The sequence below is a fragment of the Salmo salar genome, chromosome ssa15 (assembly GCF_905237065.1).
Source record: "Salmo salar chromosome ssa15, Ssal_v3.1, whole genome shotgun sequence".
NCBI lineage: Eukaryota > Metazoa > Chordata > Actinopteri > Salmoniformes > Salmonidae > Salmo > Salmo salar.
In genome coordinates, this window is record NC_059456.1 from 75045878 (window position 1) to 75073403 (window position 27526).

A 27526-nucleotide genomic window follows, 5' to 3' on the forward strand; every position below is an offset into this window, starting at 1 on the left:
ACAGATACAAAGGGTGTTGTGACAGTTGTGTTCCATGCTCGGCTCTCCACACAAACACAGGCACACACAGGCACACACACAGGCGCACACACACAAACAGGCAGGCACACACACAGGCACACACACACGCACACACACAGGCACATTCTTTGTGGGCCCTCCTCAGACTTACCATTAGACAACCAAATCTTACTAAGGGCCCCCAAAAGCCTAGAGGCGGCTCTAGGCAGGGGCCTCAGACTGGCCTCTACCTGGGGCTTCCAATTCACTAAGAATGGCCCTCCTGGCACCCCATTACCAGTCAGAGCTGAAAAATGACTATAGTGATCCAGGGGATTATTCAATGCCACATTTATTTATTTTTATTTAACCAATTGTGCGCTGCCCTATGGGACTCCCGATCACAGCCGGTTGTGATACAGCCCGGGATCAAACCAGGGTCTGTAGTGTCACCTCTAACACTGAGATGCAGTGCAGAGCAATGACAGTGAACATATCTGCACATATGTGACGTAGTAATACATTTTTGGGGACCACTTTTGTCTCGTGAGCATTACTTTCAGAACGACTGGCTAAAAAGTATACAAACGTACCAGAGAATCTCTTATAAAGGGGGGTTCCATAACATTTTCTCACACAAACAACTCTTAATGTGATGTTAGTGGAACATTTCATTATTGGAGAAATTAAAACAATCTGATTACGGTGCGGAGTTGAACTATTGAAAGTATCTTAAATAAACTTTAATGCAATAGAACAGATCTCATACGGTTACTAACATAATTCATTTGTGTGCTTAGCAGAAGCTCTTCTCCACAGCAACTTACAGGAGCAATTTGGGTTAAGTGCCTTGCTCAAGGGCACCTAGTCGGCTCAGGGATTCAAACCAGTGACTTTTTGGTTACAGACACAACGCTCTTAACTGCTAGGCTACCTGCCGTGTGTTCTGTATGTGTATGCATACATGGGTGGGTGGATGTGTGCATGGGTGGGCAGGATGGAATTTGCATAGAGGACCTAAGCCAATGGAACTCACTGATGTTGCATTGTGGTCCGACCCAGCCGTCTGGACAGTGGCAGGCACCCGTCAGGTGGTCACATCGGCCCCCGTTAGAACACTGACACTGCTGCTGACACTCCAGCCCATGGAAGCCGTCAGGACATGCTTCACACACACACACACACACACACACACACACACACACACACACACACACACACACACACACACACACACACACACACTTTTTTTATGTCACCTTTATTTACACAGGTAAGTCAATTAATTACGACCTTACACACCTCCAAACATATCATGTGGGCATGCTCAGATAATCAAATTAGTTATCCAACACACACTCAAACACACACTTACATTTTTCACAGTATGTGCCGGTCCAACCAGTGAGGCAGGTGCAGGCTCCACTAACATGCTCACAGGCCGCCTCATTGGCACATTGGCACCTGTGTCTGCAGCCTATGCCAAAGGAGCCTTCTGGGCACTCTGTGGCAGTGCCAGGGCAGAGAGAGAGAGAGAGCGCAGAGAGAAACTAAAACACTTTTTCCTGCTAGGCATTGTCCCCAACCCAGCTAGTGTATGTACAGTTACACACAAATCGACACACATACATGAACGTGCACAAGCATACACACACAAGGATATATACTGTAAGTGTTTACTCTGTTGGCAGCGGGGTCCCGTGTAGCCCGCCTCACAGCGACATTGCCCCGTGATGAGGTCACAGCTGCCATCGCTGCCCGGGCACTCACACATGTTAGCACAGTCCGCCCCCCAGCGCCCGGCATCACATGCTGCCATGGAGACAGAGTTCAGAGGTCAACACAAGGTCATGACCCCCATAAGTCATATCTCATATTTTTGCCACACCTTTTCACTAAAACAGTCATGATCAAAGAAGGAACCAACTAATGAACTACAATGTTATTATAACTATTATTACAAGCTGTGGTGGCAGCAGACCTGGGTTCAACTACTTTAGCCTGCCTGGAGCGCAAGATGGGCGAGGTTTTGCAATTTTGTGACTCTTCTATTGGTTCCGTTGAGCCAGGGAATTAAGCCAAGATTTCAAACAGAATTGCATTTGAACCCAGATCTACGTGGTAGGGCAGACCATAAAGCACTCCAGTGAGGGTTGTGGGTCACACAATCAATCATCCTTACTTACCTCTGCTGCAGCTAGGTCCAGTCCATCCTACAGGACAGGCACAGTTGCCTGTCACCGGGTGGCAGCGCCCACCGTTATCACACAGACAACGTAGCTGACAACCCAGGCCAAATCTACCCACCGGGCAGGCTACGAAAGAGAGATAGTATGGTCAATTATACTTAGTCTGAGGAGTGGTGACTAGTGTGTGTGTGTGTGTGTGTGTGTGTGTGTGTGCGGGTGTCTCTCTCACCGCTCTGACACAGGGTGCCCATGTATCCAGGTTGACAGCAGCACACTCCATTGTGTTTGTCACACACTCCCCTGTTCTGACAGTGGGGACAGAAGCCTGAACAGCCCAGACCCCAACGACCCTCCTCACACTCTAACAGACATGAGAGGAGAGAGAGGGACAGAGACCAAGAAAGTTAGAGAAAAAAAGACTCCAAAGATGTCCTTGTGAATGAAATGTTCTACTCTTCATATGGGGCATTATTATTCTAACCAGTGTTCCATGACTAAAGAATGAACAGGGTACTGATTCTCATATGGCTTCTTTGAAAATCTAATTTCATAAAGTGCTGTGTCCCAAATAGGAAAAAGCAATTTTTCAATCAAGAATTTTGCTCGGACTGTCTCGGAGTGGTTTGAGTGGGGAGAGAAAAACAGAAAATTAGCTGTAATTGGCAGAGAGGTTTGGAACTCTTTCTTATTGGAATGTACCGCAGGGTGATGTCACCATGGAAGGCCAAAACTCCCTCCCACCAAAACGGGCTGAAATTGAAGGCAGTATTTTCAAACAGCTCTTACACTAAAAGGGTATTATAATTTTCAAAATGTCACAGTATTATTCCAACTTCATAGCGCGGAAATATATATAAAACACAGGGAAACTACGTTTTTGACTGCACTGGGCCTTTAAGTACTCTCCCTTCTCTAAAACTGCCAGGCTCAATTCCATCACCTCTTCCAAGGAGCTCGTATTCCCAACAATGTCCAGGAGAATTTCAAACGGACCAGAATGGAAACACATTAAAGATGCAATCACAACATGTTTTCTGGGTTGTTTTACTATGGTTAGCAGTTGGAGAGAGATGTGTGCCATCACATTGTTGAATATAACACACGTACTGCTCTGGCCAGCCCAGCCCATGTTGAATTGAAGAGAGCTTTTAAAGAGGACAGACTGTGGCCGATACTGCGGCCCAGAGATTTTCCCATGCCAGTATGCCAGGAGGATATTCCTATGGGATTTGTCATTATGCCCGGCCAGCCAGAAGAGGATGGGCTCTGGTTCTAGGAGGACTGGTTCCTCTACCTACAGTTTTCCTTCTTTTTCAAACGTCTTGGGAGGTTGAGTTTTTTTATTCAGTGACAGCTTTATTTTTTGTACAGTTAATATTCTACCTACCTAGTGCCAGACAAATGTCTTTGGATATTTTCCTAGCGTCTGTTGAAGGCCATGGCATTGACGGCCTAAACGTCATGATTTTAATTTTAAGTAGATAATACAATCTCATGTTTTTATGATAGAGAGTCCGGCCTTTTCCTTCCTGATGTTTGTGCAGTACACGTAAAGAAAAAAGAAAAAATATTTTTAATTTATTGATTGGAACCCCTTGCACCCTCCACCCGAGTTCCTCTTCCCCCATGGCCCTATACGACACGCCCTAATAGCATGTTGGCCCCCATCCTTACCAGTTTCACAGTGCTGTCCCTTCATCCCCGCAAGACAGTGACATTGTCCTGTCATGTTGTCACATGGGGAGCCAGAGCAGTGGCACGATTGGTTACATCCAGCCCCGTAGTGACCCTCTGGACAGTCTGTGAAGGAGGACACACACATTTATGATTTATTGAAAGATAGTATGATGATATACAGACGAAAAACACACTATACTATTTTATGTTTACACAACTGTTTGGCTACCCTCAATTGAACTGAATTCGGATGAATATGTTTGATTAGATTAATATGTAGGAAATATCTATGGATGGGTGTTGAATAGCATATGCTTTTCCTGTGTCAAGTTTGTCTGATATCCCCCGTGGCATGTGAATGGTGGATCTAGAGTGGCTTGCGAAAGAAATCACTCCCCTTGGCATTTTTCCTATTTTGTTGCCTTACAACTTGGAATTAAAATCGATTTTTGGGGGGGTTTGTATCATTTGATTTACACAACATGCATACCACTTTGAAGATGCTAAATATTTTTTATTGTGAAACAAACAAGAAATATGACAAAAAAAAGAAACTTCTCCATGCATAACTATTCACCCCCCCCAAAGTCAATACTTTGTAGAGCCACCTTTTGCAGCAATTACAGCTGCAAGTCTCTTGAGGTATGTCTCTATAAACTTGGCACATCTAGCCACTGAGATTTTTGCCCATTCTTCAAGGAAAAACTGCTCCAGCTCCTTCAGGTTGGATGAGTTCCACTGGTGTACAGCAATCTTTAAGTCATACCACAGATTCTCAATTGGATTGAGGTCTGGGCTTTGACTAGGCCATTCCAAGACATTTAAAAGTTTCCCCTTAAACCACTCGAGTGTTGCTTTAGCAGTATGCTGAGGGTCATTGTCCTGCTGGAAGGTGAATCTCCGTCCCAGTCTCAAATCTCTGGAAGACTGAAACAGGTTTCCCTTATGAATTTCCCTGTATTTAGCACCATCCATCATTCCTTCAATTCTGACCAGTTTCCCAGTCCCTGCCGATAAAAAAACATCCCCACAGCATGATGCTGCCGCCACCATGCTGGGGATGGTGTCCCGCGTGATGAGAGGTGTTGCGTTTGTGCCAGACATAGCGTTTTCCTTGATGGCCAAAAAGCTCAATTTGCGTCTCATCTGACGAGAGTACCTTCTTCCATATGTTTGGGGAGTCTCCCACATGCCTTTTGGCGAACACCAAACATGTTTGCTTATTTCCTTCTGGCCACTCTTCCGTAAAGCCCAGCTCTGTGGAGTGTACGGCTTAAAGCGGTCTTCTGGAAAGATACTCCAATCTCCGCTGTGGAGCTTTGCAGCTCCTTCAGGGTTATCTTTGGTCTCTTTGTTGCCTCTCTGATTAATGCCCTCCTTGTCTGTGAGTTTTGGTGGGTGGCCCTCTCTTGGCAGGTTTGTTGTGGTGCCATATTCTTTCCATTTTTATATAATGATGTTCAAAGTTTCGGATATTTTTTTATAACCCAACCCTGATCTGTAGTTCTCCACAACTTTGTCCCTGACCTGTTTGGAGAGCTCCTTGGTCTTCATAGTGCCGCTTGCTTGGTGGTGCCCCTTGCTTAGTGGTGTTGCAGACTCTGGGGCCTTTCAGAACAGGTGTGTATATATACTGAGATCATGTGACAGATCATGTGACACTTAGATTGCACACAGGTGGACTTTATTTAACTAATTATGTGACTTCTGAAGGTAATTGGTTGCACCAGATCTTATTTAGGGGCTTCATAGCAAAGGGGGTGAATACATATGCATGCACCACTTTCCATTTTAATTTTTTTGAAACAAGTTATTTTTTAAATTTCACTTCACCAATTTGGACAATTTCGTGTATGTCCATTACATGAAATTAAATTACAGGTTGTAATGCAACAAAATAGGAAAAACGCCAAGGGGGTTGAATACTTTTGCAAGGCACTGTATCTAGCACAGAATGTCCAGCAATTCCCCATCTACTAATGTTGATTTACATGGGAAACCAGGGATGTGCACGCTCCAGTAAAATGTATTGAATCGATAAATGCCAGGGAGAGGGAGGGATAGAGAGTGATGGGGGTGTACATAGAGAGAGTGAGAGAAAGAAAGAGAGAAAGCGGTGGAGATATACAGCACCAGTCAAACATTTGGACACACCTACTCATTCAAGGGTTTTTCTTTATTTGTACTATTTTCTACATTGTAGTATAATAGTGAAGACATCGACACTATGAAAAAACACATATGGAAGTAGTAATGTGGTATGTATGTAGTAACCAAAAAAGTGTTAAACAAATCAAAATATATTTTAGTTGTGCCACCCTTTGCCTTGATGACAGCTTTACACACTCTTGGCATTCTCTCAACTAGCATCATCTGGAATGCTTTTCCAACAGTCTTGAAGGAGTTCCTACATATGCTGAGCACTTGTTGGCTTCTTTTCCTTTACTCTGTGGTCCAACTCATCTCAAACCATCGCAATTGGGTTAAGGTCGGGTGATTGTGGAGGCCAGGTCATCTGATGCAGCACTCCATCACTCTCCTTCTTGGTCAAATAGCCCTTACACAGCCTGGCGTCTTTTGCTCGTGTGTTTTGGCCCAAGCAAGTCTCTTCTTATTATTGGTGTCCTTTAGAAGTGGTTTCTTTGCAGCAATTCAACCATGAAGGCCTGATTCACGCAGTCTCCTCTGAACAGTTGATGTTGAGATGTGTCTGTTACTTGAACTCTGTAAACTCTGTCAGAATAGCACAATTGGTTACGAGCCCGTCAAACAGTAGCCATACCCTACGGCGACTTTCTCTGAGACCCTGTACTCATTTACAGATTGAGGGTATCCTTCCCCTCCAGAGTGCCCAGAGTATCCAAATTAAAATGGAGGGGAAAGGTTGAAAAACATACCATTAAGAGAGATGCAGATAAACAGAGGAGGGAAATTAGAGGAGGTAGGCCAGGACGATTCCCCTCGCTCCCCGATATTTCTAATTGATTGGAGATGCAAGGCCCTGATCGCTTAATGACTTCCAGATGACAAGAAACTCATCGCCAGCTTGGTGTTTCAATTAAACTATTCTGGTTGTTTCTGTCTGTTATTGACCGACACACATAAACGGACACATATAGACATATACGCATGCATAGCTACATACACACGCAGACACAAAACAACAATATAGGAACACACTTATGCAGTAAGTGCATCTCCACAACCACTTTCATGTGCCCTTCGCTAAGAATCTCACAACAAGGTACTTAATTGTTACCCCAAAATGATTTGATATGGAGATAAAAACGGCTGCATTGGAGCTTTAAACCACATCAAGAAACCACTTTTGAGGTCTTAGAAAAATAGAAGAAATGCGAGTGCGCACCAGCAAGATACCTTTGTTTGGTTAGCAATGTCTCTGTAGTTCTCATGTGATTGCAGAGTTTGCAAAACAAATGGCCACTGGAATGATGCAAATAATGATGATATACCAGGTAGGTATAGGTTACTTTGTAGTTAACATTTAATGGAGAAGGTTTTTGGGAGAGCCTTTCCATCTCTACCAGAAGAAGGTTATCATTAGCATCATCGCTAACGGCTACACATATGTGCAACACACACACACACACACACACACACACACACACACACACACACACACACACACACACACACACACACACACACACACACACACACACACACACACACACACACACGTGCCGTTTCAGAAAGTTGCAGGAAAATACAAATCACTGATGCATTTTGATCTTTTCTTAATAATAACTTGGGCAAATTCATGCATTTTCAAATAAGTTCAATACATTTAGTTGATTTTCTACTTGTTGATTTGAATACATTTTTGAATATTGTTGAATTTAGTTTTATTGTCTGGATTCCGTGATTCTGTACGGAACACAGATTTTATAGGGCCCTAGGTTTAGCAGGTCTGTTGGAATTGGGTTAGAACCAAACCCTGCACACCCAGGCCAGTAGCTCTCCAGGACCAGAGTTGGAGACACCCCATCCGTCTCTTGTTGATTATTGTGTTACTGCTCAGCACAAACCGCATGAGAGGGGAAAACAGATGACCAGTGTTGAGTACCACATCTAAAAGAAGACAAACTCATAAACAGCTGCAACTACTGTGTGTATGAAAAACTGAGTCCATGAGAAACACCATGAGAAAACTATCAAAAACAAACATGAAACCAGTCGCTTTGGAATCTAGCCATGACAGAGAATGAGTGTAATAGACTTAGATGCCATACTGTGCATGTGTGCATGTGTGAGTGAGTGCGTGTGTGTGTCTGTGTGCATGTCTGCAAGCTTTTTATGTTGTCTCGCCTGAGGGAGTTAGAAACAAGAAATACACATTTCTGTTCCCAATACATGGACAACAAAGTACTATTCTGCATTGGTCTGGGTTGGCATGCCATGCACTGTACCCACCTAGGTCACAGTTGTCCCCATGGAAGCCAGGTGGGCACTGGCTCAGACACTCCCCTGTCACATGATCACAGGGTACCCCAGATGGACACTGACATGTCCTCTTGCAGGCCAGGCCATAGTATCCTCTATTACACTCTAGAGGAGAGGAGCAAAAGCCGGTTAAAGGTACTGGTTACACATTTAGGGCCCGTTTCCTGGACCGAGATCAAGCCAGATAGAACCTTTCCTTGACGTATGTGTGTTTTGTTTGCTTGTGTGTCTGTGCGTGCATGTACATAGGTATATGTATATGTGAATGCGTGTGTGTGTTTATGTGTGCGCGTGCACATACGTGTATGTGTGCATGTGCATGCGTGTGTCTGGGTACGCTCGTGTGTGTGTGCAGAACATCTTCTGGACCACTGACCCTCCTGGCAGTTCTTGCCCTGGTAGCCTGGTTTACAGACACAGGAGCCATGGTTGCGGTGGCACTCTAGGGTGTTCTGTTGGACACACTGGCACTCCTCCGAACAGCCAGGGCCGTACGCCCACTTAGGACACGCTGGGGAGAGACGGCACACCAAGCGTTAAACAGGACTGCAGGCTTGATAGGGTACACACTGCCCAACTGTTTACATTGTAGTGCAGGGGAAGAGAGGTCTGAGGCCCTTATTCATAAATATGTTTTTTTTTCTTATCTTGATTATTGTCCAGTCATATGGACAATATGAGCACGTCTTGCTCTTCATTGTAATCAGAAGGCTAATATTAATACTATGCATGTCAGTCTCTCTTGGCTAAGAGTTGAGGAAAGACTGACAATCACTTCTTGTTTTCTTAAGAAAAATGTATGTTTGTCCAAATTGTTTGCATAGTCAACTTACACACAGCATTAACATACACACTTACCCCACCAGACATGCCACCAGTGGTCTTTTCACCGTCCCCAGGTCCAGAACAAATTCAAGGAAACTAACAGTATTATACAGGTCCATGAGTGCATGGAACTCCATTTCATATAGCGCAAGTGAACAGCAAACCTGGTTTAAAAAAATAAAAATAAAGCAACACCTCACGACACAACGCCTCTCCCCCATGTGACCTACTTGTTGTGTGTATGTACTGACATGTATGTGTAACTGATAGATGCACACACACACACACACACACACACACACACAACATGTTCATGTTTTTAAATGTATGTAAATTGTAATGTCTTTTGTCTGTAATGTATTTTCCGTTATGTGTTGGACCCCAGTAAGACTATCTCATTTTATTTTTTTCATTTTAGTCATTTAGCAGACATTCTTATCCAGAACAACTTACAGTAGTGAATGCATACATTTCATAATTTTTTTTCTGTGCTGGCCCCCTGTGGGAATCAAACCCACAACCCTGGCGTTGCAAACACCATGCTCTACCAACTGAGCTACAGGGAAGGCTAACTATCGCTCACCATTGACGTCGGATAATGGGGATCCTAATAAATCAAATCATATAAAGCATCTTAGAGTTGGTGTTCTGATTTAGGATCAGTTTTGCCTTTTTGATCATATTGATCACAACAGAGGGGACCTGATCCTAGATCAGCAATTCTACTGGCCGAACAGCCCCAGTTCACAGTAAGATCCAGATGTACCAGGAATGAGTCCTTCCTTGAGGTAATCACTGGTCCTGGCAGTCAGAGAAATGGCTACAGGGAGTGAAAGAATGACATAAAGCAGTGGTTCCCAAACTGTGGGGCACGCTGGGTTTTTAAGGAACTCAGTCCGACTTTCAACTTACTCTTGAAAGTTGTAATAGTAGAATGCACAAGGTGACATTTCTAAATTGGGTAGTGCATCATCAGTTGTCCTTTTGTCATGTCAGTCATTGCAGACCTTAGAGAGCTATTTATAACTTGTCAGAAATGTCCAGATCAACTAGCCGAGGTCAGTTATTGTTTTTTAGCTAGGTGTTTTTGCCCATTGGTTTTGACATTCAGGGAGAAAATGTTCTAATGTTTGAGCCACTCAGATACAGTGTCACATGAACACATATAAGACATGGCAAAATGTATAGAATTGCAGGAAATGATCTTTAAAACTACAAAATGTTCTCTCCACCCCATATCAATATGCATATAATTGCAGGAGATTTTCTTTAAAATGGCAACAAAAAAAACTATCCACACCATAGCAAAACATATATAGAATTGCAGGAAATAAGATATAAACCTGCAAAAATGTTCTCTCCTCCAACAAAAGGGGTGAGAACAGTCATGGACAGTGCTTGTGCCCATAGAAATAGCGTGGGATGTTCCCCTATGACAGAAGGGGGTGAAATGTGTTTGGGAACCACGGACATAAAGGAAATAGAAGGAAAGAAACTACAGGTAGAGAGGCAACGAGACATCATGCCACTCACTTAGATGACAGAAGCGCCCGTAGAGCCCGGGATCACACAGGCAGGCTCCATAGGTACGATGGCAGCGCCCGTTATTGGCACAGTTACACTTCTTATTGCAAAGTTTCCCATACAGGCCCTTAGGACAGCCTACAGAGCACAGAGACACAGAAGCAAGAGTAGAAAGTACAACATATTATAATGTGCACCAATATTAAGATGTGCACTTTTAGGACAATTCCATTGGTTCAATTGTAAGCTAAATAAATTGTACATTTTTGAGAGAAAGCAATGCCATTTTGATCCAGTGCTGCATGATAACATGAATCTGTGCCAACTCACCATCCTGGCACATGTCCCCGCTGATGCCAGGCGGGCAGCGGCAGTGCCCGTTCACAGGGTCACAGGTGGCACCATTCTTACACTTACAGCTGAAGGAGCAGTTCCTGCCAAAGGTGCCCTCTGGACAAGCTGGGCAAAGGGAAGGAGAGAGAGGGTGAGAGAGGGTTAGAGAAGCAGAGACAGAGGTAGGGCGTTATTTCTCTCAACAAAGCTATATACAGTAGATACATCATCAAAATACGGAATTTTCTGTAGGATGATTATGTCTGACAGAATGTGAAATTGCATTTAAACATAAGGTAGGCCACTTTTATAGCTTCACCCAGCAATAGATAGAGAAACATTTGGTTAGAAGTTAGATGACTAGTAACACAACAGAGTGAGTGTACACCATTGCAAACTGTAGCAAAATGTTTTGCAAAGGAAATATTTTGCAGTCCCCTCCATGTTTATATTGGTTTGCTTTCGTTTAGTTCCTAGTAAATACATTCTCAGGTAATCAGCATCACCTGTGACTTTGAGGGTTTAAACCCTGTTGATGTTTTGATGTTTTGTTTTCTCTGCATGGCTTCACTCACTCTGGTTGCAGACAACACCTGTCCACCCATCAGGACAGTCACAGTGGCCCTCCTCCATGTCACACACGCCACCGTTGGAACAGTCTTCACACGTCAGGCTGCAGTCGTAACCAAACGTGTTGTTTAGACACACTGGGGAGGTGGAAGAAGAGGAGAAGAAGAAGAAGTAAAAAATATATACAGTAGCAGTAGCAGATTCCTTAGTGAAGACATCAAAACTATGAAATAACACACATGGAATCAAGTAGTAACCAAAAAAGTGTAAAGTTTCAAAGTTCATTAGTGTAAAGTTCCCCAGGTACATTTGGGCAAATCGTGAAGGACGCATTTACATTAACATTACATTTTTCTGCAAGAATATCGTCAAATCTGTATACTTGGACTTTGATTTAGCTTTCCAGTATTAGTAGCGATATTGTAAGTTCAACATTTGCAAAACATCCAGTTTTCATATCTTCATAAGTCTCCATATTCTTGCCATTTATGTCCAAAAGGAAAAGGCTTGCTATTGCACAAGGATAGCAGCACAATTGTGTGACAGATACGGGATTTCCTCCTGTAAAGCCCAGCTCATTGGCTATCTAGCTAGCTTTGTTTGACCCTGATTGGTGCTGATTTGACAAATCAAGTGAAGTCCGCCCGTGTCATCTGTGCGCCATGAAGGCATCGCTCTCTGACCAAATTTGGCGTCCTATAGGATACATTACACTCCTAATGATATAGTGGTAATGTTCTGGTTACGTTCTAGGATCTCTGAGGAATAAATACGAACATAATTTGACTGGTTGAAATAACGTTTAGGGTTAGATTTTCACAGATTCCTTTCTTTGCAAATTGAATGAGTGGAAATACAAAATAGATCGTGCATGCTATATGGACATTTTTAGGATATGAAAAAGGATTTTATCTAACAAAATGACATTTCATGTTATCTCTGGGACCCCTTGGATGATAAATCAGAGCAAGATTTCAGAATGTAAGTCCACATTTCACCTTCAGAGGTGAATTTATCAAACCTATCGCTGTGAAAAAAGTGTTTTGTTGTTAGCAGCTCTCCTCAAACAATAGCATGGCATGTTTTCACAGTAATAGCTACTGTAAATTGGACAGTGCAATTATATTAAAAGGCATTTAAGCTTTCAGCCGATACAAGACACTTATATGTACCGACATTTGTTGTTTCTCTAAAATCTGCAGTCGTGACACACGGAGCTGCATGATTTACAACTGTCCCGTGGACGGGACGCCTACCCCTTTAATATTTCTTCAAGTGCAGTTGCAAAAACCATCACACGCTATGATGAAACTGTCTATCATTAGGACCGCCACAGGAAAGGAAGAGGATAAGTTCATTAGAGTTACCAGCCTCAATAATTACAGCCAAAATAAATGCTTCACAGAGTTCAAGTAACAGACACATCTCAACATCAACTGTTCAGAGGAGACTGTGTGAATCATTTCATCGCGGTCGAATTGCTGCAAAATAAAACACTACTAAAGGACATCAATAATAAGAAGAGACATGCTTGGGCCAAGAAACACGAGCAATGGACATTAGACCAGTGGAAACCTGTCCTTTGGTCTGATGAGTCCAAATTTGAGATTTTTGGTTCCAACCGCCATGTCTTTGTGAGACACAGAGTAGGTGAACGGACAATCTCCGCAATGTGTGGTTCCCACCGTGAAGCATGAAGGAGGTGTGATGTGTGGGGGTCCTTTGCTGGTGACACTGTCTGTGATTTATTTACAATTCAAGGCACACTCAACCAGCATGGATACCACAGCATTCTGCAGCTATACGCCATCCCATCTGATTAGTTGGACTATCATTTGTTTTTCAACAGGACAATGACCCAAAACACACCTCCAGGCTGTTTGACCAAGAAGGAGAGTGATGGAGTGCTGCATCAGATGACCTGGCCTCCACAATCACCTGACCTCAACCCAATTGAGAAGGTTTGGGATGAGTTGGACCGCAGAGTGAAGGAAAAGCAGCCAACAAGTGCTCAGCATATGTGGGAACTCATTCAAGACTGTTGGAAAAGCATTCCTCATGAAGCTGGTTGAGAGAATGCCAAGAGTGTGCAAATCTGTCAAAGGCAAAGGGTGGCTACTTTGAAGAACCTAAAATCTAAAATATATTTTGGTTACTACATGATTCCATATGTGTCATTTCATAGTTTTGATGTCTTCACTATTATTCTACAATGTAGAAAATAGTAAAAATTAAGAAAAACCCTTGAATGAGTAGGTGTGTCCAAACTTTTGACTGGTACTGTAAACGTAGATAAATATTGAGAAAAGGACTTGGAGTAATCTTAAAAAATAACCAAATTCATCATCGGTGCAAACAAGCTGTTTAGGAACTGCTTATAAGTTGCTTGTATAGGTGTTACGACAGCCTTATGTAGGTGTTAGTACAGGTGTATGTATACCAAAGGTCTGGGTGAGGGTGCTCTGGGCCCGCAGCTCTCCCAGGCTGTCCTCCTCGTAGTCGTCATAACGCTCCAGCGGCTGGTAGTCCCTCAGCAGGGTTATCTGGGGCAGAGGGCGCTCCACTGCGATGTGACTGCTCCACTCCGACGCCTCTACTGCCCCCTCCAGGGCTGGAGGGAGAGAGTACAACAGTCATTGTCATTCTCCTTGCACACTTTCTCGCCAAACTAATATCCAGTTTAGCATGCCACTTATTAACATAAAGCAATTTGTTGCTTGTAAACTCTGGGTCCTAGCTATAGCCTTTAACTTGTACTGCCAGTTATAGCCTACCACTAAGGCCCAGAGTTCTTCCGAGTCAGGTTACAATCAGGTCAGGAAAATTCCTGGCCCAATGTATTATTTCTACCTGACTACCGCCAAGACAGGATTCATATCTGATCCACTTACGAATACAAGAGACATGGTCCTCATCTAGCCGGTGTCCTAGGTGACAGTAGCACTGAAAGGAGCCGGCTGTGTTCTGGCAGGTATGGTCACAGCCTCCGTTGTCTACCAGACACTCATCCACATCTGCAACATCAACAACCAGAAAATGCAGATTTCCTGAAGAAAATGTATGTGCTTGCTTCAGCAGTCTAAAATATATTTCATGGTAGTGTCAGAGGTTTAAATTGTTAGAGGCAAATGTACAGTTTAAGTTGAAGCAAGCACCCTTATTAAAACAGCAAAGAAAATGGCATTAAAGAGCACCATAGGTTCAGCATCATCATGACATGACATCATCGTACACGACATCATCGTACACAGCGGGGTGTCTTCCTGCTTAGAAACATCAACAACAGAACTAAAATCTGCCAAGACTGCGATTATTGGCTCCATCCAATGTGCCCCCTTGTGGTATACATACAGTGTACAGTATATTGGGAAGAGCCAACTATTACAATCTTGAGACTTAGATTCTGTTGGCTGTGGGTTGTTAATTCACTAATAAGGTACAGGAAACTTGCAGACTTGTTTACGCTGCTGTGCGTTTTGTTGCCGATCTTACTTTGCTACCTGACGGTTTTTTACTTTTTCATTACCGTATATTTTTACTTTTTCCCTCACTCAACTTTTTTCATTCAACTTTTTCACCCCGGAGGTTTTATCTGGACATGGTTCGTCAGGACTTCAAACAGCCGAAGCTAAGTAACATTAACATGATGCCTTCTAATTGCAGTCGTTGTACTTATAATATACAGGAGAACGATCGCCTTACGGCAAGGATAGCTGTGCTGCAAGCCCAGCTTCAGACGCGATCGTTAGGCAAGGCTAATTTCAGTGTAGGAAAGGATGAAACAGTGTCTATGCCACCAGTAAGTACAGATAGTAACGTTAGTATAAACCCCCTCGCACGGTCCCCGCAGCCGGACATCTTTCTCATGGCTTCTGGAGGGAAACGCTGTAGGAATGCTCAACCGGTGTCGCTTATTCAGCCGACAGAAACTTTCAACCGGTTCTCCCCATTAAGCGAGTCGGAGTCGGAGGCCGAGATTTCTCTGGTCTCTACTCCTCCCGTTGTGGGGTCTGAGACGCCGACGGCTCCCACCATTAGCTCTGACAAATTGAAAACCCTAGTCATTGGCGACTCCATTACCCGCAGTATTAGACTTAAAACTAATCATCCAGCAATCATACACTGTTTACCAGGGGGCAGGGCTACCGACGTTAAGGCTAATCTGAAGATGGTGCTGGCTAAAGCTAAAACTGGCGAGTGTAGAGAGTATAGAGATATTGTTATCCACGTCGGCACCAACGATGTTAGGATGAAACAGTCAGAGGTCACCAAGCGCAACATAGCTTCAGCGTGTAAATCAGCTAGAAAGATGTGTCGGCATCGATTAATTGTCTCTGGCCCCCTCCCAGTTAGGGGGAGTGATGAGCTCTACAGCAGAGTCTCACAACTCAATCGCTGGTTGAAAACTGTTTTCTGCCCCTCCCAAAAGATAGAATTTGTAGATAATTGGCCCTCTTTCTGGGACTCACCCACAAACAGGACCAAGCCTGGCCTGTTGAGGAGTGACGGACTCCATCCTAGCTGGAGGGGTGCTCTCATCTTATCTACGAACATAGACAGGGCTCTAACTCCTCTAGCTCCACAATGAAATAGGGTGCAGGCCAGGCAGCAGGCTGTTAGCCAGCCTGCCAGCTTAGTGGAGTCTGCCACTAGCACAGTCAGCGTAGTCAGCTCAGCTTTCCCCATTGAGACCGTGTCTGTGCCTCGATCTAGGTTGGGCAAAATTAAAAATGGCGGTGTTCGCTTTAGCAATCTCACTAGTATAAAGACCTCCTCCATTCCTGCCATTATTGAAAGAGATTGTGATACCTCACATCTCAAAATTGGGTTACTTAATGTTAGATCCCTCACTTCCAAGGCAGTTATAGTCAATGAACTAATCACTGATAATAATCTTGATGTGATTGGCCTGACTGAAACTTGGCTTAAGCCTGATGAATTTACTGTGTTAAATGAGGCATCACCCCCTGGTCACACTAGTGACCATACCCCCCGTGCATCCGGCAAAGGCGGAGGTGTTGCTAACATTTACGATAGCAAATTTCAATTTACAAAACAAAAAACAATGACGTTTTCGTCTTTTGAGCTTCTAGTCATGAAATCTATGCAGCCTACTCACTCACTTTTTATAGCTACTGTTTACAGGCCTCCTGGGCCATATGCAGTGTTCCTCACTGAGTTCCCTGAATTCCTATCGGATCTTGTAGTCATAGCAGATAATATTCTAATTTTTGGTGACTTTAACATTCACATGGAAAAGTCCACAGACCCACTCCAAAAGGCTTTCGGAGCCATCATCGACTCAGTGGGTTTTGTCCAACATGTCTCTGGACCTACTCACTGCCACAGTCATACTCTGGACCTAGTTTTGTCCCATGGAATAAATGTTGTGGATCTAAATGTTTTTCCTCATAATCCTGGACTATCGGACCACCATTTTATTACGTTTGCAATTGCAACAAATAATCTGCTCAGACCCCAACCAAGGAGCATTAAAAGTCGTGCTATAAATTCTCAGACAACCCAAAGATTCCTTGATGCCCTTCCAGACTGCCTCTGCCTACCCAAGGACGTCAGAGGACAAAAATCAGTTAACCACCTAACCGAGGAACTCAATTTAACCTTGCGCAATACCCTAGATGCAGTTGCACCCCTAAAAACTAAAAACATCTGTCATAAGAAACTAGCTCCCTGGTATACAGAAAATACACGAGCTCTGAAGCAAGCTTCCAGAAAATTGGAACGGAAATGGCGCCACACCAAACTGGAAGTCTTCCGACTAGCTTGGAAAGACAGTACCGTGCAGTATCGAAGAGCCCTCACTGCTGCTCGATCATCCTATTTTTCCAACTTAACCTCTTGGGGCTAGGTGGGACGCTAGCGTGCCACCCGTGGTGCACTCCATCAACAGCAGGTGCATTTCAAGAGCGGCAAATTTGAATCCAAATAAATGTCAAAATTCAAATTTTTCAAAAATACAACTATGTTACACCATTTGAAAGATAAACATCTCCTTAATCTAACCACGTTTTACGATTTCAAAAAGGTTTTACGGCGAAAGCATAAATTTAGAGTATGTTAGGACAGTACATTTACAAGAGTTGTGTGTAATGTTTTGTCAAGTCAAAGACAGGGTCACCAAAACCATAAAACCAGCTAAAATGATGCACTAACCTTTTACAATCTCCATCAGATGACACTCCTAGGACATTATGTTAGACAATGCATGCATTTTTAGTTCTATCAAGTTCATATTTATATACAAAAACAGCGTTTTACTATGGCATTGATGTTGAGGAAATCGTTTCCCTCCAATAACCGCAGTCAAGTCAGCGTCACAAATTAAATAATTAAAATTAGAAAACATTGGTAAAATATTATATTGTCATTTAAAGAATTATAGATTTACATCTCTTGAACGCAATCAACTTGCCAGATTTAAAAATAACCTTACTGGGAAATCACACTTTGCAATAATCTGAGCACTGCGCCCAGAAAAATACGCGTTGCGATACAGACTAGACGTCATGTTGGGGAGATCTAAAATCGAAAATACTATGTAAATAATCCATTACCTTTGATTCTCTTCATCAGATGTCACTTCCAGGTATCACAGGTCCATAACGAATGTAGTTTTGTTCAAAAAAGCTCATCATTTATGTCCAAAAATCTCCGTCTCGTTAGCACATGATGTAAGCCAGCCGGACTTCTCGTCATGAACGAGGGGAAAAATATATTTCCGTTCGTTCAAACATGTCAAACGTTGTATAGCATAAATCATTAGGGCCTTTTTAACCAGAACATGAATAATATTCAAGGTGGACGAATGCATACTCTTTTATAACGTATTGGAACGAGGGTACCCAACATGAACTAGCGCGCCAGGTGTCTAATGGGACATCACCGTTCCATGGCTCTTGTTCGGTCAGATCTCCCTCCAGAAGACTCAAAACACTTTGTAAAGGCTGGTGACATCTAGTGGAAGCAATAGGAAGTGCCAAAATATTCCTAAACCCCTGTGTTTTTCAATGGGATAGGTTTAAAGTCAATACAACACATCAGGTATCCACTTCCTGTCAGAAAATGTCTCAGGGTTTTGCCTGCCAAATGAGTTCTGTTATACTCACAGACACCATTCAAACAGTTTTGGAAACTTTAGAGTGTTTTCTATCCATATATAATAAGTATATGCATATTCTAGTTACTGGGTAGGATTAGTAACCAGATTAAATCGGGTACATTTTTTTTATCCAGACGTGCAAATGCTGCCCCCTAGACCCAACAGGTTAATTGAGGAAAATAAGAACAATCCGAAATTTCTTTTTGATACTGTCGCAAAGCTAACTAAAAAGCAGCCTTCGCAAATGGAGGATGGCTTTCACTTCAGCAGTAATAAATGTATGAACTTCTTTGAGGAAAAGATCATGATCATTAGAAAGCAAATTACAGACTCCTCTTTAAATCTGGGTATTCCTCCAAAGCTCCATTGTCCTGAGTCTACACAACTCTGCCAGGACCTAGGATCAAGGGAGATACTAAAGTGTTTTAGTACTATATCTCTTGACGCAATGATGAAAATAATCATGGCCTCCAAACCCTCAAGCTGCATACTGGACCCTATTCCAACTAAACTACTGAAAGAGCTGCTTCCTGTGCTTGGCCCTCCTATGTTGAACATAATAAACGGTTCTCTATCCACCGGATGTGTACCAAGCTCACTAAAAGTGGCAGTAATAAAGCCTCTCTTGAAAAAGCCGAATCTTGATCCAGAAATTATAAAAAACTATCGGCCTATATCGAATCTTCCATTCCTCTCAAAAATTTTAGAAAAAGCTGTTGCTCAGCAACTCACTACCTTCCTGAAGACAAACAATGTATACGAAACGCTTCAGTCTGGTTTTAGACCCCATCATAGCACTGAGACTGCACTTGTGAAGGTGGTAAATTACCTTTTAATGACGTCAGACCGAGGCTCTGCATCTGTCCTCGTGCTCCTAGATCTTAGTGCCGCTTTAGATACCATCGATCACCACATTCTTTTGGAGAGATTGGAAACCCAAATTGGTCTACATGGACAAGTTCTGGCCTGGTTTAGATCTTATCTGTCGGAAAGATATCAGTTTGTCTCTGTGAATGGTTTGTCCTCTGACAAATAAATTGTAAATTTCGGTGTTCCTCAAGGTTCCGTTTTAGGACCACTATTGTTTTCACTATATATTTTACCTCTTGGGGATGTTATTCGAAAACATAATGTTAAATGTCACTGCTATGCGGACGACACACAGCTGTACATTTCAATGAAACATGGTGAAGCCCCAAAATTGCCCTCGCTAGAAGCCTGTGTTTCAGACATAAAGAAGTGGATGGCTGCAAACTTTCTACTTTTAAACTCGGACAAAACAGAGATGCTTGTTCTAGGTCCCAAGAAACAAAGAGATCTTCTGTTGAATCTGACAATTAATCTGGATGGTTGTACAGTTGTCTCAAATAAAACTGTGAAGGACCTCGGCGTTACTCTGGACCCTGATCTCTCTTTTGAAGAACATATCAAGACTGTTTCAAGGACAGCTTTTTGCCATCTACGTAACATTGCAAAAATCTGAAATTTTCTGTCCAAAAATGACGCAGAAAAATTAATCCATGCTTTTGTTACTTCTAGGCTGGACTACTGCAATGCTCTACTTTCCGGCTACCCGGATAAAGCACTAAATAAACTTCAGTTAGTGCTAAATACGGCTGCTAGAATCCTGACTAGAACCAAAAAATTTGATCATATTACTCCAGTGCTAGCCTCCCTACACTGGCTTCCTGTTAAGGCAAGGGCTGATTTCAAGGTTTTACTGCTAACCTACAAAGCATTACATGGGCTTGCTCCTACCTATCTTTCCGATTTGGTCCTGCCGTACATACCTACACGTACGCTACGGTCACAAGACGCAGGCCTCCTAATTGTCCCTAGAATTTCTAAGCAAACGGCTGGAGGTAGGGCTTTCTCCTATAGAGCTCCATTTTTATGGAATGGTCTGCCTACCAATGTGAGAGACGCAGACTCAGTCTCAACCTTTAAGTCTTTACTGAAGACTTATCTCTTCAGTAGGTCCTATGATTAAGTATAGTCTGGCCCAGGAGTGTGAAGGTGAACGGAAAGGCTGGAGCAAGAACCGCCCTTGCTGTCTCTGCCTTGCCGGTTCCCCTCTTTCCACTGGGATTCTCTGCCTCTAACCCTTTTACAGGGGCTGAGTCACTGGCCTACTGGTGTTCTTCCATGCCGTCCATGGGAGGGGTGCGTCACTTGAGTGGGTTGAGTCACTGACGTGGTCTTCCTGTCTGGGTTGGCGCCCCCCCTTGGGTTGTGCCATGGCGGAGATCGTTGTGGGCTATACTCGGCCTTGTCTTAGGACGGTAAGTTGGTGGTTGGAGACATCCCTCTAGTGGTGTGGGGGCTGTGCTTTGGCAAAGTGGGTGGGGTTATATCCTGCCTGTTTGGCCCTGTCCGGGGGTATCATCGGATGGGGCCACAGTGTCTTCTGATCCCTCCTGTCTCAGCCTCCAGTATTTATGCTGCAGTAGTTTATGTGTCGGGGGGCTAGGGTCAGTCTGTTACATCTGGAGTATTTCTCTTGTCTTATCCGGTGTCCTGTGTGTATTTAAACATGCTCTCTCTAATTCTCTCTTTCCCTCTTTCTGTCGTTCTCTCGGAGGACCTGAGCCCTAGGACCATGCCTCAGGACTACCTGGTATGATGACTCCTTGCTGTCCCCAGTCCACCTGGCCGTGCTGCTGCTCCAGTTTCAACTGATCTGCCTGCGGCTATGGAACCCTGACCTGTTCACCGGACGTGCTTGTTGCACCCTCGACAACTACTATGATTATTATTATTTGACCATGCTGGTCATTTATGAACATTTTAACATTTTAACATCTTGACCATGTTCTGTTATAATATCCACCCTGCACAGCCAGAAGAGGACTGGCCACCCCTCATAGCCTGGTTCCTCTCTAGGTTTCTTCCTAGGTTTTTGGCCTTTCTAGGGAGTTTTTCCTAGGGAGTTTTTCCTAGCCACCGTGCTTCTTTCACATGCTTTGCTTGCTGTTTGGGGTTTTAGGCTGGGTTTCTGTACAGCACTTTGAGAATATCAGCTGATGTACGAAGGGCTATATAAAAATACATTTGATTTGATTTAAGTAAGCAGTAAGTCATAACACTGTGTAGATAGATAAAAAAAACATATTTTATCCCATTTTGATCAAGGAAGTTATGTTGCTTAATAGAACGTACCATCACAGCCACACCCATCCGAATTGAGACGGTAGCCAGCCCCGCAGTAGCATTCGTAACCCCCGGGATAGTTGGTACAGTCCTGCTCGCAGCACGAGCTTCCCACCTCACACTCGTCCAAGTCTGAAACATACACAGTCGTTGTTGACAAGTCTGTCTATGGAGAGATTTTAGTGGCAATTTTTTTATTGGATTCAATAACTTTGAATTCATGTAAAATTCGAAATTATTTGCAGATAAAAATCACTCCATATTGATCAAACTGCTCTTTGCTCACCCACACATGTCCTGAGGTCTTCATCCAGGTGGTAACCGTGGTTACAGCTGCAGACAAGTCCGAGGGTGGAGTGTTGGCACTTTTGGGAACAGCCTCCATTGGCAGTCTCACAACCATTCACGATCTCCATCTCGATTCCTTAAGAGAAAGAAATATGGCCACATTCCCAGAATATAGGATTATCGTTGCATTGTGAAGTTCTGCTGATCTGCGCAGACATTCGAACTAGCATTAGAGTTGACTGAGAAAGATTAGGAGTTGACTGACAGTGAATGGGAGTTGACAGAGGGAATGGGAGCTGACTGAGGGTGAATAGGAGTTGACTAAGAGAATGGAAGTTGACTGAGAGTGAATAAGAGTTGACATAGTGAATGGGAGTTGACTGAGAGAATGAGAGTTGACAGAGAGAATGGAAGTTGACTGAGTACAAATTATAGTTGAGAGTGAATGGGAGTTGACTTACGATAGCATTTCCTGCCATCGGCACCCAGCTCGTATGCTGGGTTACAGACACAGGTGAAGGAGCCTTGGTTGTTATGGCAACCGTGGGCACAAGCAGCTTGGTCTGTCTCACACTCATCAATGTCTGGGACACACACACACAACTTTAAACTACTTGCCTTTTAGCATTATCATCATAATCCTCATCACCACCATAACCAATAAAATCATCACCAGACTCATTTAGCAAATTATGGATATTTACCTTCACAGTTCTTGCCATCCTGTGCCAGTGTGTAACCAGGAAGACAGTTGCACTGAGCTCTCCCTCCGTCATTCTTGCAGGTGTGCATACAGCCCCCATTTCTGTCTGCACAGGGGTTTCTTACTGAAATACAGTTACATGGGATGAGTACACACACACGAACATTGAAAGAAACATTCAAGCACACGCTAAAACACACATGCACACACACACATTTTATAATATGCACTTGTCAGCCCTTCACTCTCTTTGACTAATAGATACATATGCATAACACACATAAGCAACATGCACACACATTGTGATGGCCCTGAACGTCTCAGTGCTTCTCCTTCCAATAGGGCGCTTCCCTTTTAATTCCCAATTAAATAGCCAGCATCAGCTGCTCAAAGTGGGGTGGTGATGGAGACGCGAATGAGAATGTGTTCAATCCGCAGTTCCGAAGCTTCTTTACTCTGTTTGTTTTGTTCTATTTAAAAGTGTGCTTTGTAGCCTAGTCGCAAGTTTAACCAGGATCGGATCCACTCATTGCTTCCTTTGGACAACACATCCTGTCACGTCCTGACCAGCAGAGGGAGTAATTGTATTAGTTTTGGTCAGGACGTGGCAGAAATAGACTGGACAGGTCCCGTGCTTTGGGGTAAGGGCTGTGGTGAGGCCTGGTATTTTCAGGCCGGTAAGCGCAGTACCAGCGCCCCGCATGTGCCAGGGGAGAGTGGGAATCGAGCCTGAAGGGGTGATGCCAACCCTGCGCTCAAGACCGCCAGTGCGCCTCTACGGTCCAGTATTTCCCACTACACGCACAGCCCGAGTGGCCCGCCTGTCCTCCGGCCCAGCCCGAGTGGCCCGCCTGTCCTCCGGCCCAGCCCGAGTGGCCCGCCTGTCCTCCGGCCCAGCCAGAGTGGTCCGTCTGCCCGGGTCAGCCAGAGTGGCCTGTCTGCCCGGCGCAGCCATCGGCGCCACCTAAGTAGGCGACGCCGAAGGTGGAGCGAGGTCCACGTCCCGCACCTGAGCCGCCTCCTATATAGGTGGGTTGGGGAGGGGGGGTGTAGCACAGTGCCATCATTGACGGCAGCCACCCTCCCTTCCCCCCCTTTAGTTTAGGGGGAATTTTTTTGGGGGGGGTTTGTCTTTTCTTTTAGGTGCAGTCAAATCAAATGAAATGTATTTATATAGCCCTTCTGCACCTAAAGGTGCAGTCGGGGTCTGCACCTTTAGGGGGGGGGGGTACTGTCACGTCCTGACCAGCAGAGGGAGTAATTGTATTAGTTTTGGTCAGGACGTGGCAGAGGTTTTGTGTTATGTGTAGGTTGGGTGCTGGACTCTCAATTGGAGGCAGGTGTTTCTAGTTGCCTCTGTTTGGGAGTCCTATAAACAGGTGTGTTTTTCTTTGGGGTTGTGGGTAGTTGTTTGTGAGCACTGCTTTGTTTGGCCTGCCACACTGTTCTAGTCGTTCATGTTTACTGTTTTCCCGTGTATGCTTTATTCTAAAGTAATTAAAAGATGAGCATCCACATTCCCGCTGCGTATTGGTCCTCCCTTCAACACAACGACATTATCTGTGACACATCTGTTGTTGTCCACTGGTTCTTCATGGCCTTTCTCCGCTGGAGATCTGTTGGCTGATTTGATTGTCTGACTGACCGATTGACTAGAACTATTTTGCATATGGTATTTCATTTGATTTAGAGTGATGTATACCGTTATGATTTAAGACTTCTTGAGATGTGATATTCTTCATGGTTGTGTGGTAAAATAGTTAATATTTTGATTGTATGATTGAGACTGGGTTTACGCTACACTTTATGAACGGACAAACATTGCGTGACTAAGGTCACTTGAGTTCACTGAACTCATTTACTGGGCTGGACTTTTTTAGGCCCGAAGTATGTGTCACGCCCTGACCATAGAGAGCCTTTTTTTCTCTATTTTGGTTAGGTCGGGGTGTGACTAGGGTGGGTGATCTAGTATCTTTATGTCTGTCTATGTTGGCCTGGTATGGTTCTCAATCAGAGGCAGCTGTTTATCGTTATCTCTGATTGGGGATCATATTTAGGCAGCCATTTCCCTACTGTGTTTTGTGGGATCTTGTTTTGAGTTAGTGCATGTAGCACCTCTGAAGTTACTGTTCGTTGTGTCTTTATTTGTTTTGTTCAAAGTTTCACTTAATAAAATATGTGGAACTCAGAGCACGCTGCGCCTTGGTCCGTCTCTCCACACGAACGTGACAGTATGGGACTTTTCTGGAGGAACCAGAGCTCATTATTTGTTATATTATTATGTGTGTGATCATTTCTGTTGGTAATACAACCCACGCAAAATAATACATTTGTTTTGAAGTTATTTCCAATGTTTTAAGGGTTTATGAAAAGTGTATGTCCATCCTGACTTTTACACGAGTCCTTTGTATTGGTGTAGACTTGACGGACCAGACGGGACTCATTCCCTCCCAAACCAAAAGGAAAAATCTATATTTTCTCTGGTAGGCACAACCTACCTGGCATCCCTACAAACAATAACCTCAAGTCAAAACCGTTACAACATACACAGACTGACAGAAATACAGACACACACTTCATTTCTCTTTCTAGCCCCTCTCCCCTGTGGATTTAAGGGAGTAAGTGGGTAATGGGGCTAAATGGTTACTTTCTCTGTGCAGAACAGGCCATAATTACTTTCATGTCTGCACCCCCGAGAAGTGAATTTCCAAGGAGCTCCGCTTACTATAAATTATGCACTTTTTAAAACTTTAGATTTTTTTTCTTGGTAGTTAGATGTTGATGTATGGAAGACGATGTTAGACAGTGCACATCTAGCTAAGCAAGAAATGGAGAAGGCTTTATACACTGCTCAAAAAAAGAAAGGGAACACTAAAATAACACATCCTAGATCTGAATGAATGAAATAATCTTATTAAATACTTTTTTCTTTACATAGTTGAATGTGCTGACAACAAAATCACACAAAAATAATCAATGGAAATCCAATTTATCAACCCATGGAGGTCTGGATTTGGAGTCACACTCAAAATTAAAGTGGAAAACCACACTACAGGCTGATCCAACTTTGATGTAATGTCCTTAAAACAAGTCAAAATGAGGCTCAGTAGTGTGTGTGGCCTCCACGTGCCTGTATGACCTCCCTACAACGCCTGGGCATGCTCCTGATGAGGTGGCGGATGGTCTCCTGAGGGATCTCCTCCCAGACCTGGACTAAAGCATCCGCCAACTCCTGGACAGTCTGTGGTGCAACGTGGCGTTGGTGGATGGAGCGAGACATGATGTCCCAGATGTGCTCAATTGGATTCAGGTCTGGGGAACAGGCGGGCCAGTCCATAGCATCAATGCCTTCCTCTTGCAGGAACTGCTGACACACTCCAGCCACATGAGGTCTAGAATTGTCTTGCATTAGGAGGAACCCAGCGCCAACCGCACACAGCATATGGTCTCACAAGGGGTCTGAGGATCTCATCTCGGTACCTAATGGCAGTCAGGCTACCTCTGGCGAGCACATGCAGGGCTGTGCGGCCCCCCAAAGAAATGCCACCCCACCCCACACCATGACTGACCCACCGCAAAACCGGTCATGCTGGAGGATGTTGCAGGCAGCAGAACGTTCTCCACGGCATCTCCAGACTCTGTCACGTCTGTCACATGTGCTCAGTGTGAACCTGCTTTCATCTGTGAAGAGCACAGGGCGCCAGAAGTGAATTTGCCAATCTTGGTGTTCTCTGGCAAATGCCAAACGTCCTGCACGGTGTTGGGCTGTAAGCACAACCCCCACCTGTGGACGTCGGGCCCTCATACCACCCTCATGGAGTCTGTTTCTGACCATTTGAGCAGACACATGCACATTTGTGGCCTGCTGGAGGTCATTTTGCAGGGCTCTGGCAGTGCTTCTCCTGCTCCTCCTTGCACAAAGGCGGAGGTAGCGGTCCTGCTGCTGGGTTGTTGCCCTCCTACGGCCTCCTCCACGTCTCCTGATGTACTGGCCTGTCTCCTGGTAGCGCCTCCATGCTCTGGACACTACGCTGACAGACACAGCAAACCTTCTTGCCACAGCTCGCATTGATGTGCCATCCTGGATGAGCTGCACTACCTGAGCCACTTGTGTGGGTTGTAGACTCCATCTCATGCTACCACTAGAGTGAAAGCACCGCCAGCATTCAAAAGTGACCAAAACATCAGCCAGGAAGCATAGGAACTGAGAAGTGGTCTGTGGTCACCACCTGCAGAACCACTCCTTTATTGGGGGTGTCTTGCTAATTGCCTATAATTTCTACCTGTTGTCTATTCCATTTGCACAACAGGATGTGAAATTTATTGTCAATCAGTGTTGCTTCCTAAGGGGAGAGTTTGATTTCACAGAAGTGTGATTGACTTGGAGTTACATTGTGTTGTTTAAGTGTTCCCTTTATTTTTTTGAGCAGTGTATATTGTAAAGGGACAGGAAATCAGAAAAGGTAGGAGATGTCCACATCTGCCCAAAGATGGAATGGATACAGCAGTAACAAAGTTACTTTTTCACAATGCAGGTTTGTTTGAAATCCACCCTAGGTGGATAACTATTTAATGCGTTCCTATCTGTCGCTTTTGGATCGGGGTTTGGTAACCATAGCAACGGTGGACCTCTGGTAAGCCTCCTGATGATTGCATTTACCAGTTATTCTGCCGGCAAGACAG

At 44.1% G+C, this 27526-nt stretch overlaps 1 protein-coding gene across 2 annotated transcripts in view; it reads right to left on the reverse strand.

The window, feature by feature from the left end:
* Positions 1-27526, reverse strand: part of LOC106572132 (multiple epidermal growth factor-like domains protein 6) — an 85578-nt gene that overhangs the window by 31812 nt on the left and 26240 nt on the right. For both annotated transcript variants that reach the window (XM_014145998.2, XM_014145996.2), the window contains exons 4-20: positions 22845-22967; positions 22602-22724; positions 22139-22276; positions 21862-21984; positions 14474-14596; positions 14023-14193; positions 11588-11719; positions 11010-11138; positions 10689-10817; positions 8707-8841; positions 8301-8435; positions 3864-3989; positions 2419-2550; positions 2187-2315; positions 1681-1812; positions 1376-1504; positions 1037-1165 (exon numbers count right to left, since the gene is read on the reverse strand). In XM_014145998.2, the coding sequence (XP_014001473.2) occupies positions 1037-1165; positions 1376-1504; positions 1681-1812; positions 2187-2315; positions 2419-2550; positions 3864-3989; positions 8301-8435; positions 8707-8841; positions 10689-10817; positions 11010-11138; positions 11588-11719; positions 14023-14193; positions 14474-14596; positions 21862-21984; positions 22139-22276; positions 22602-22724; positions 22845-22967 (2238 nt within the window). The remainder of the gene's footprint in view (positions 1-1036; positions 1166-1375; positions 1505-1680; positions 1813-2186; positions 2316-2418; positions 2551-3863; positions 3990-8300; positions 8436-8706; positions 8842-10688; positions 10818-11009; positions 11139-11587; positions 11720-14022; positions 14194-14473; positions 14597-21861; positions 21985-22138; positions 22277-22601; positions 22725-22844; positions 22968-27526) is intronic.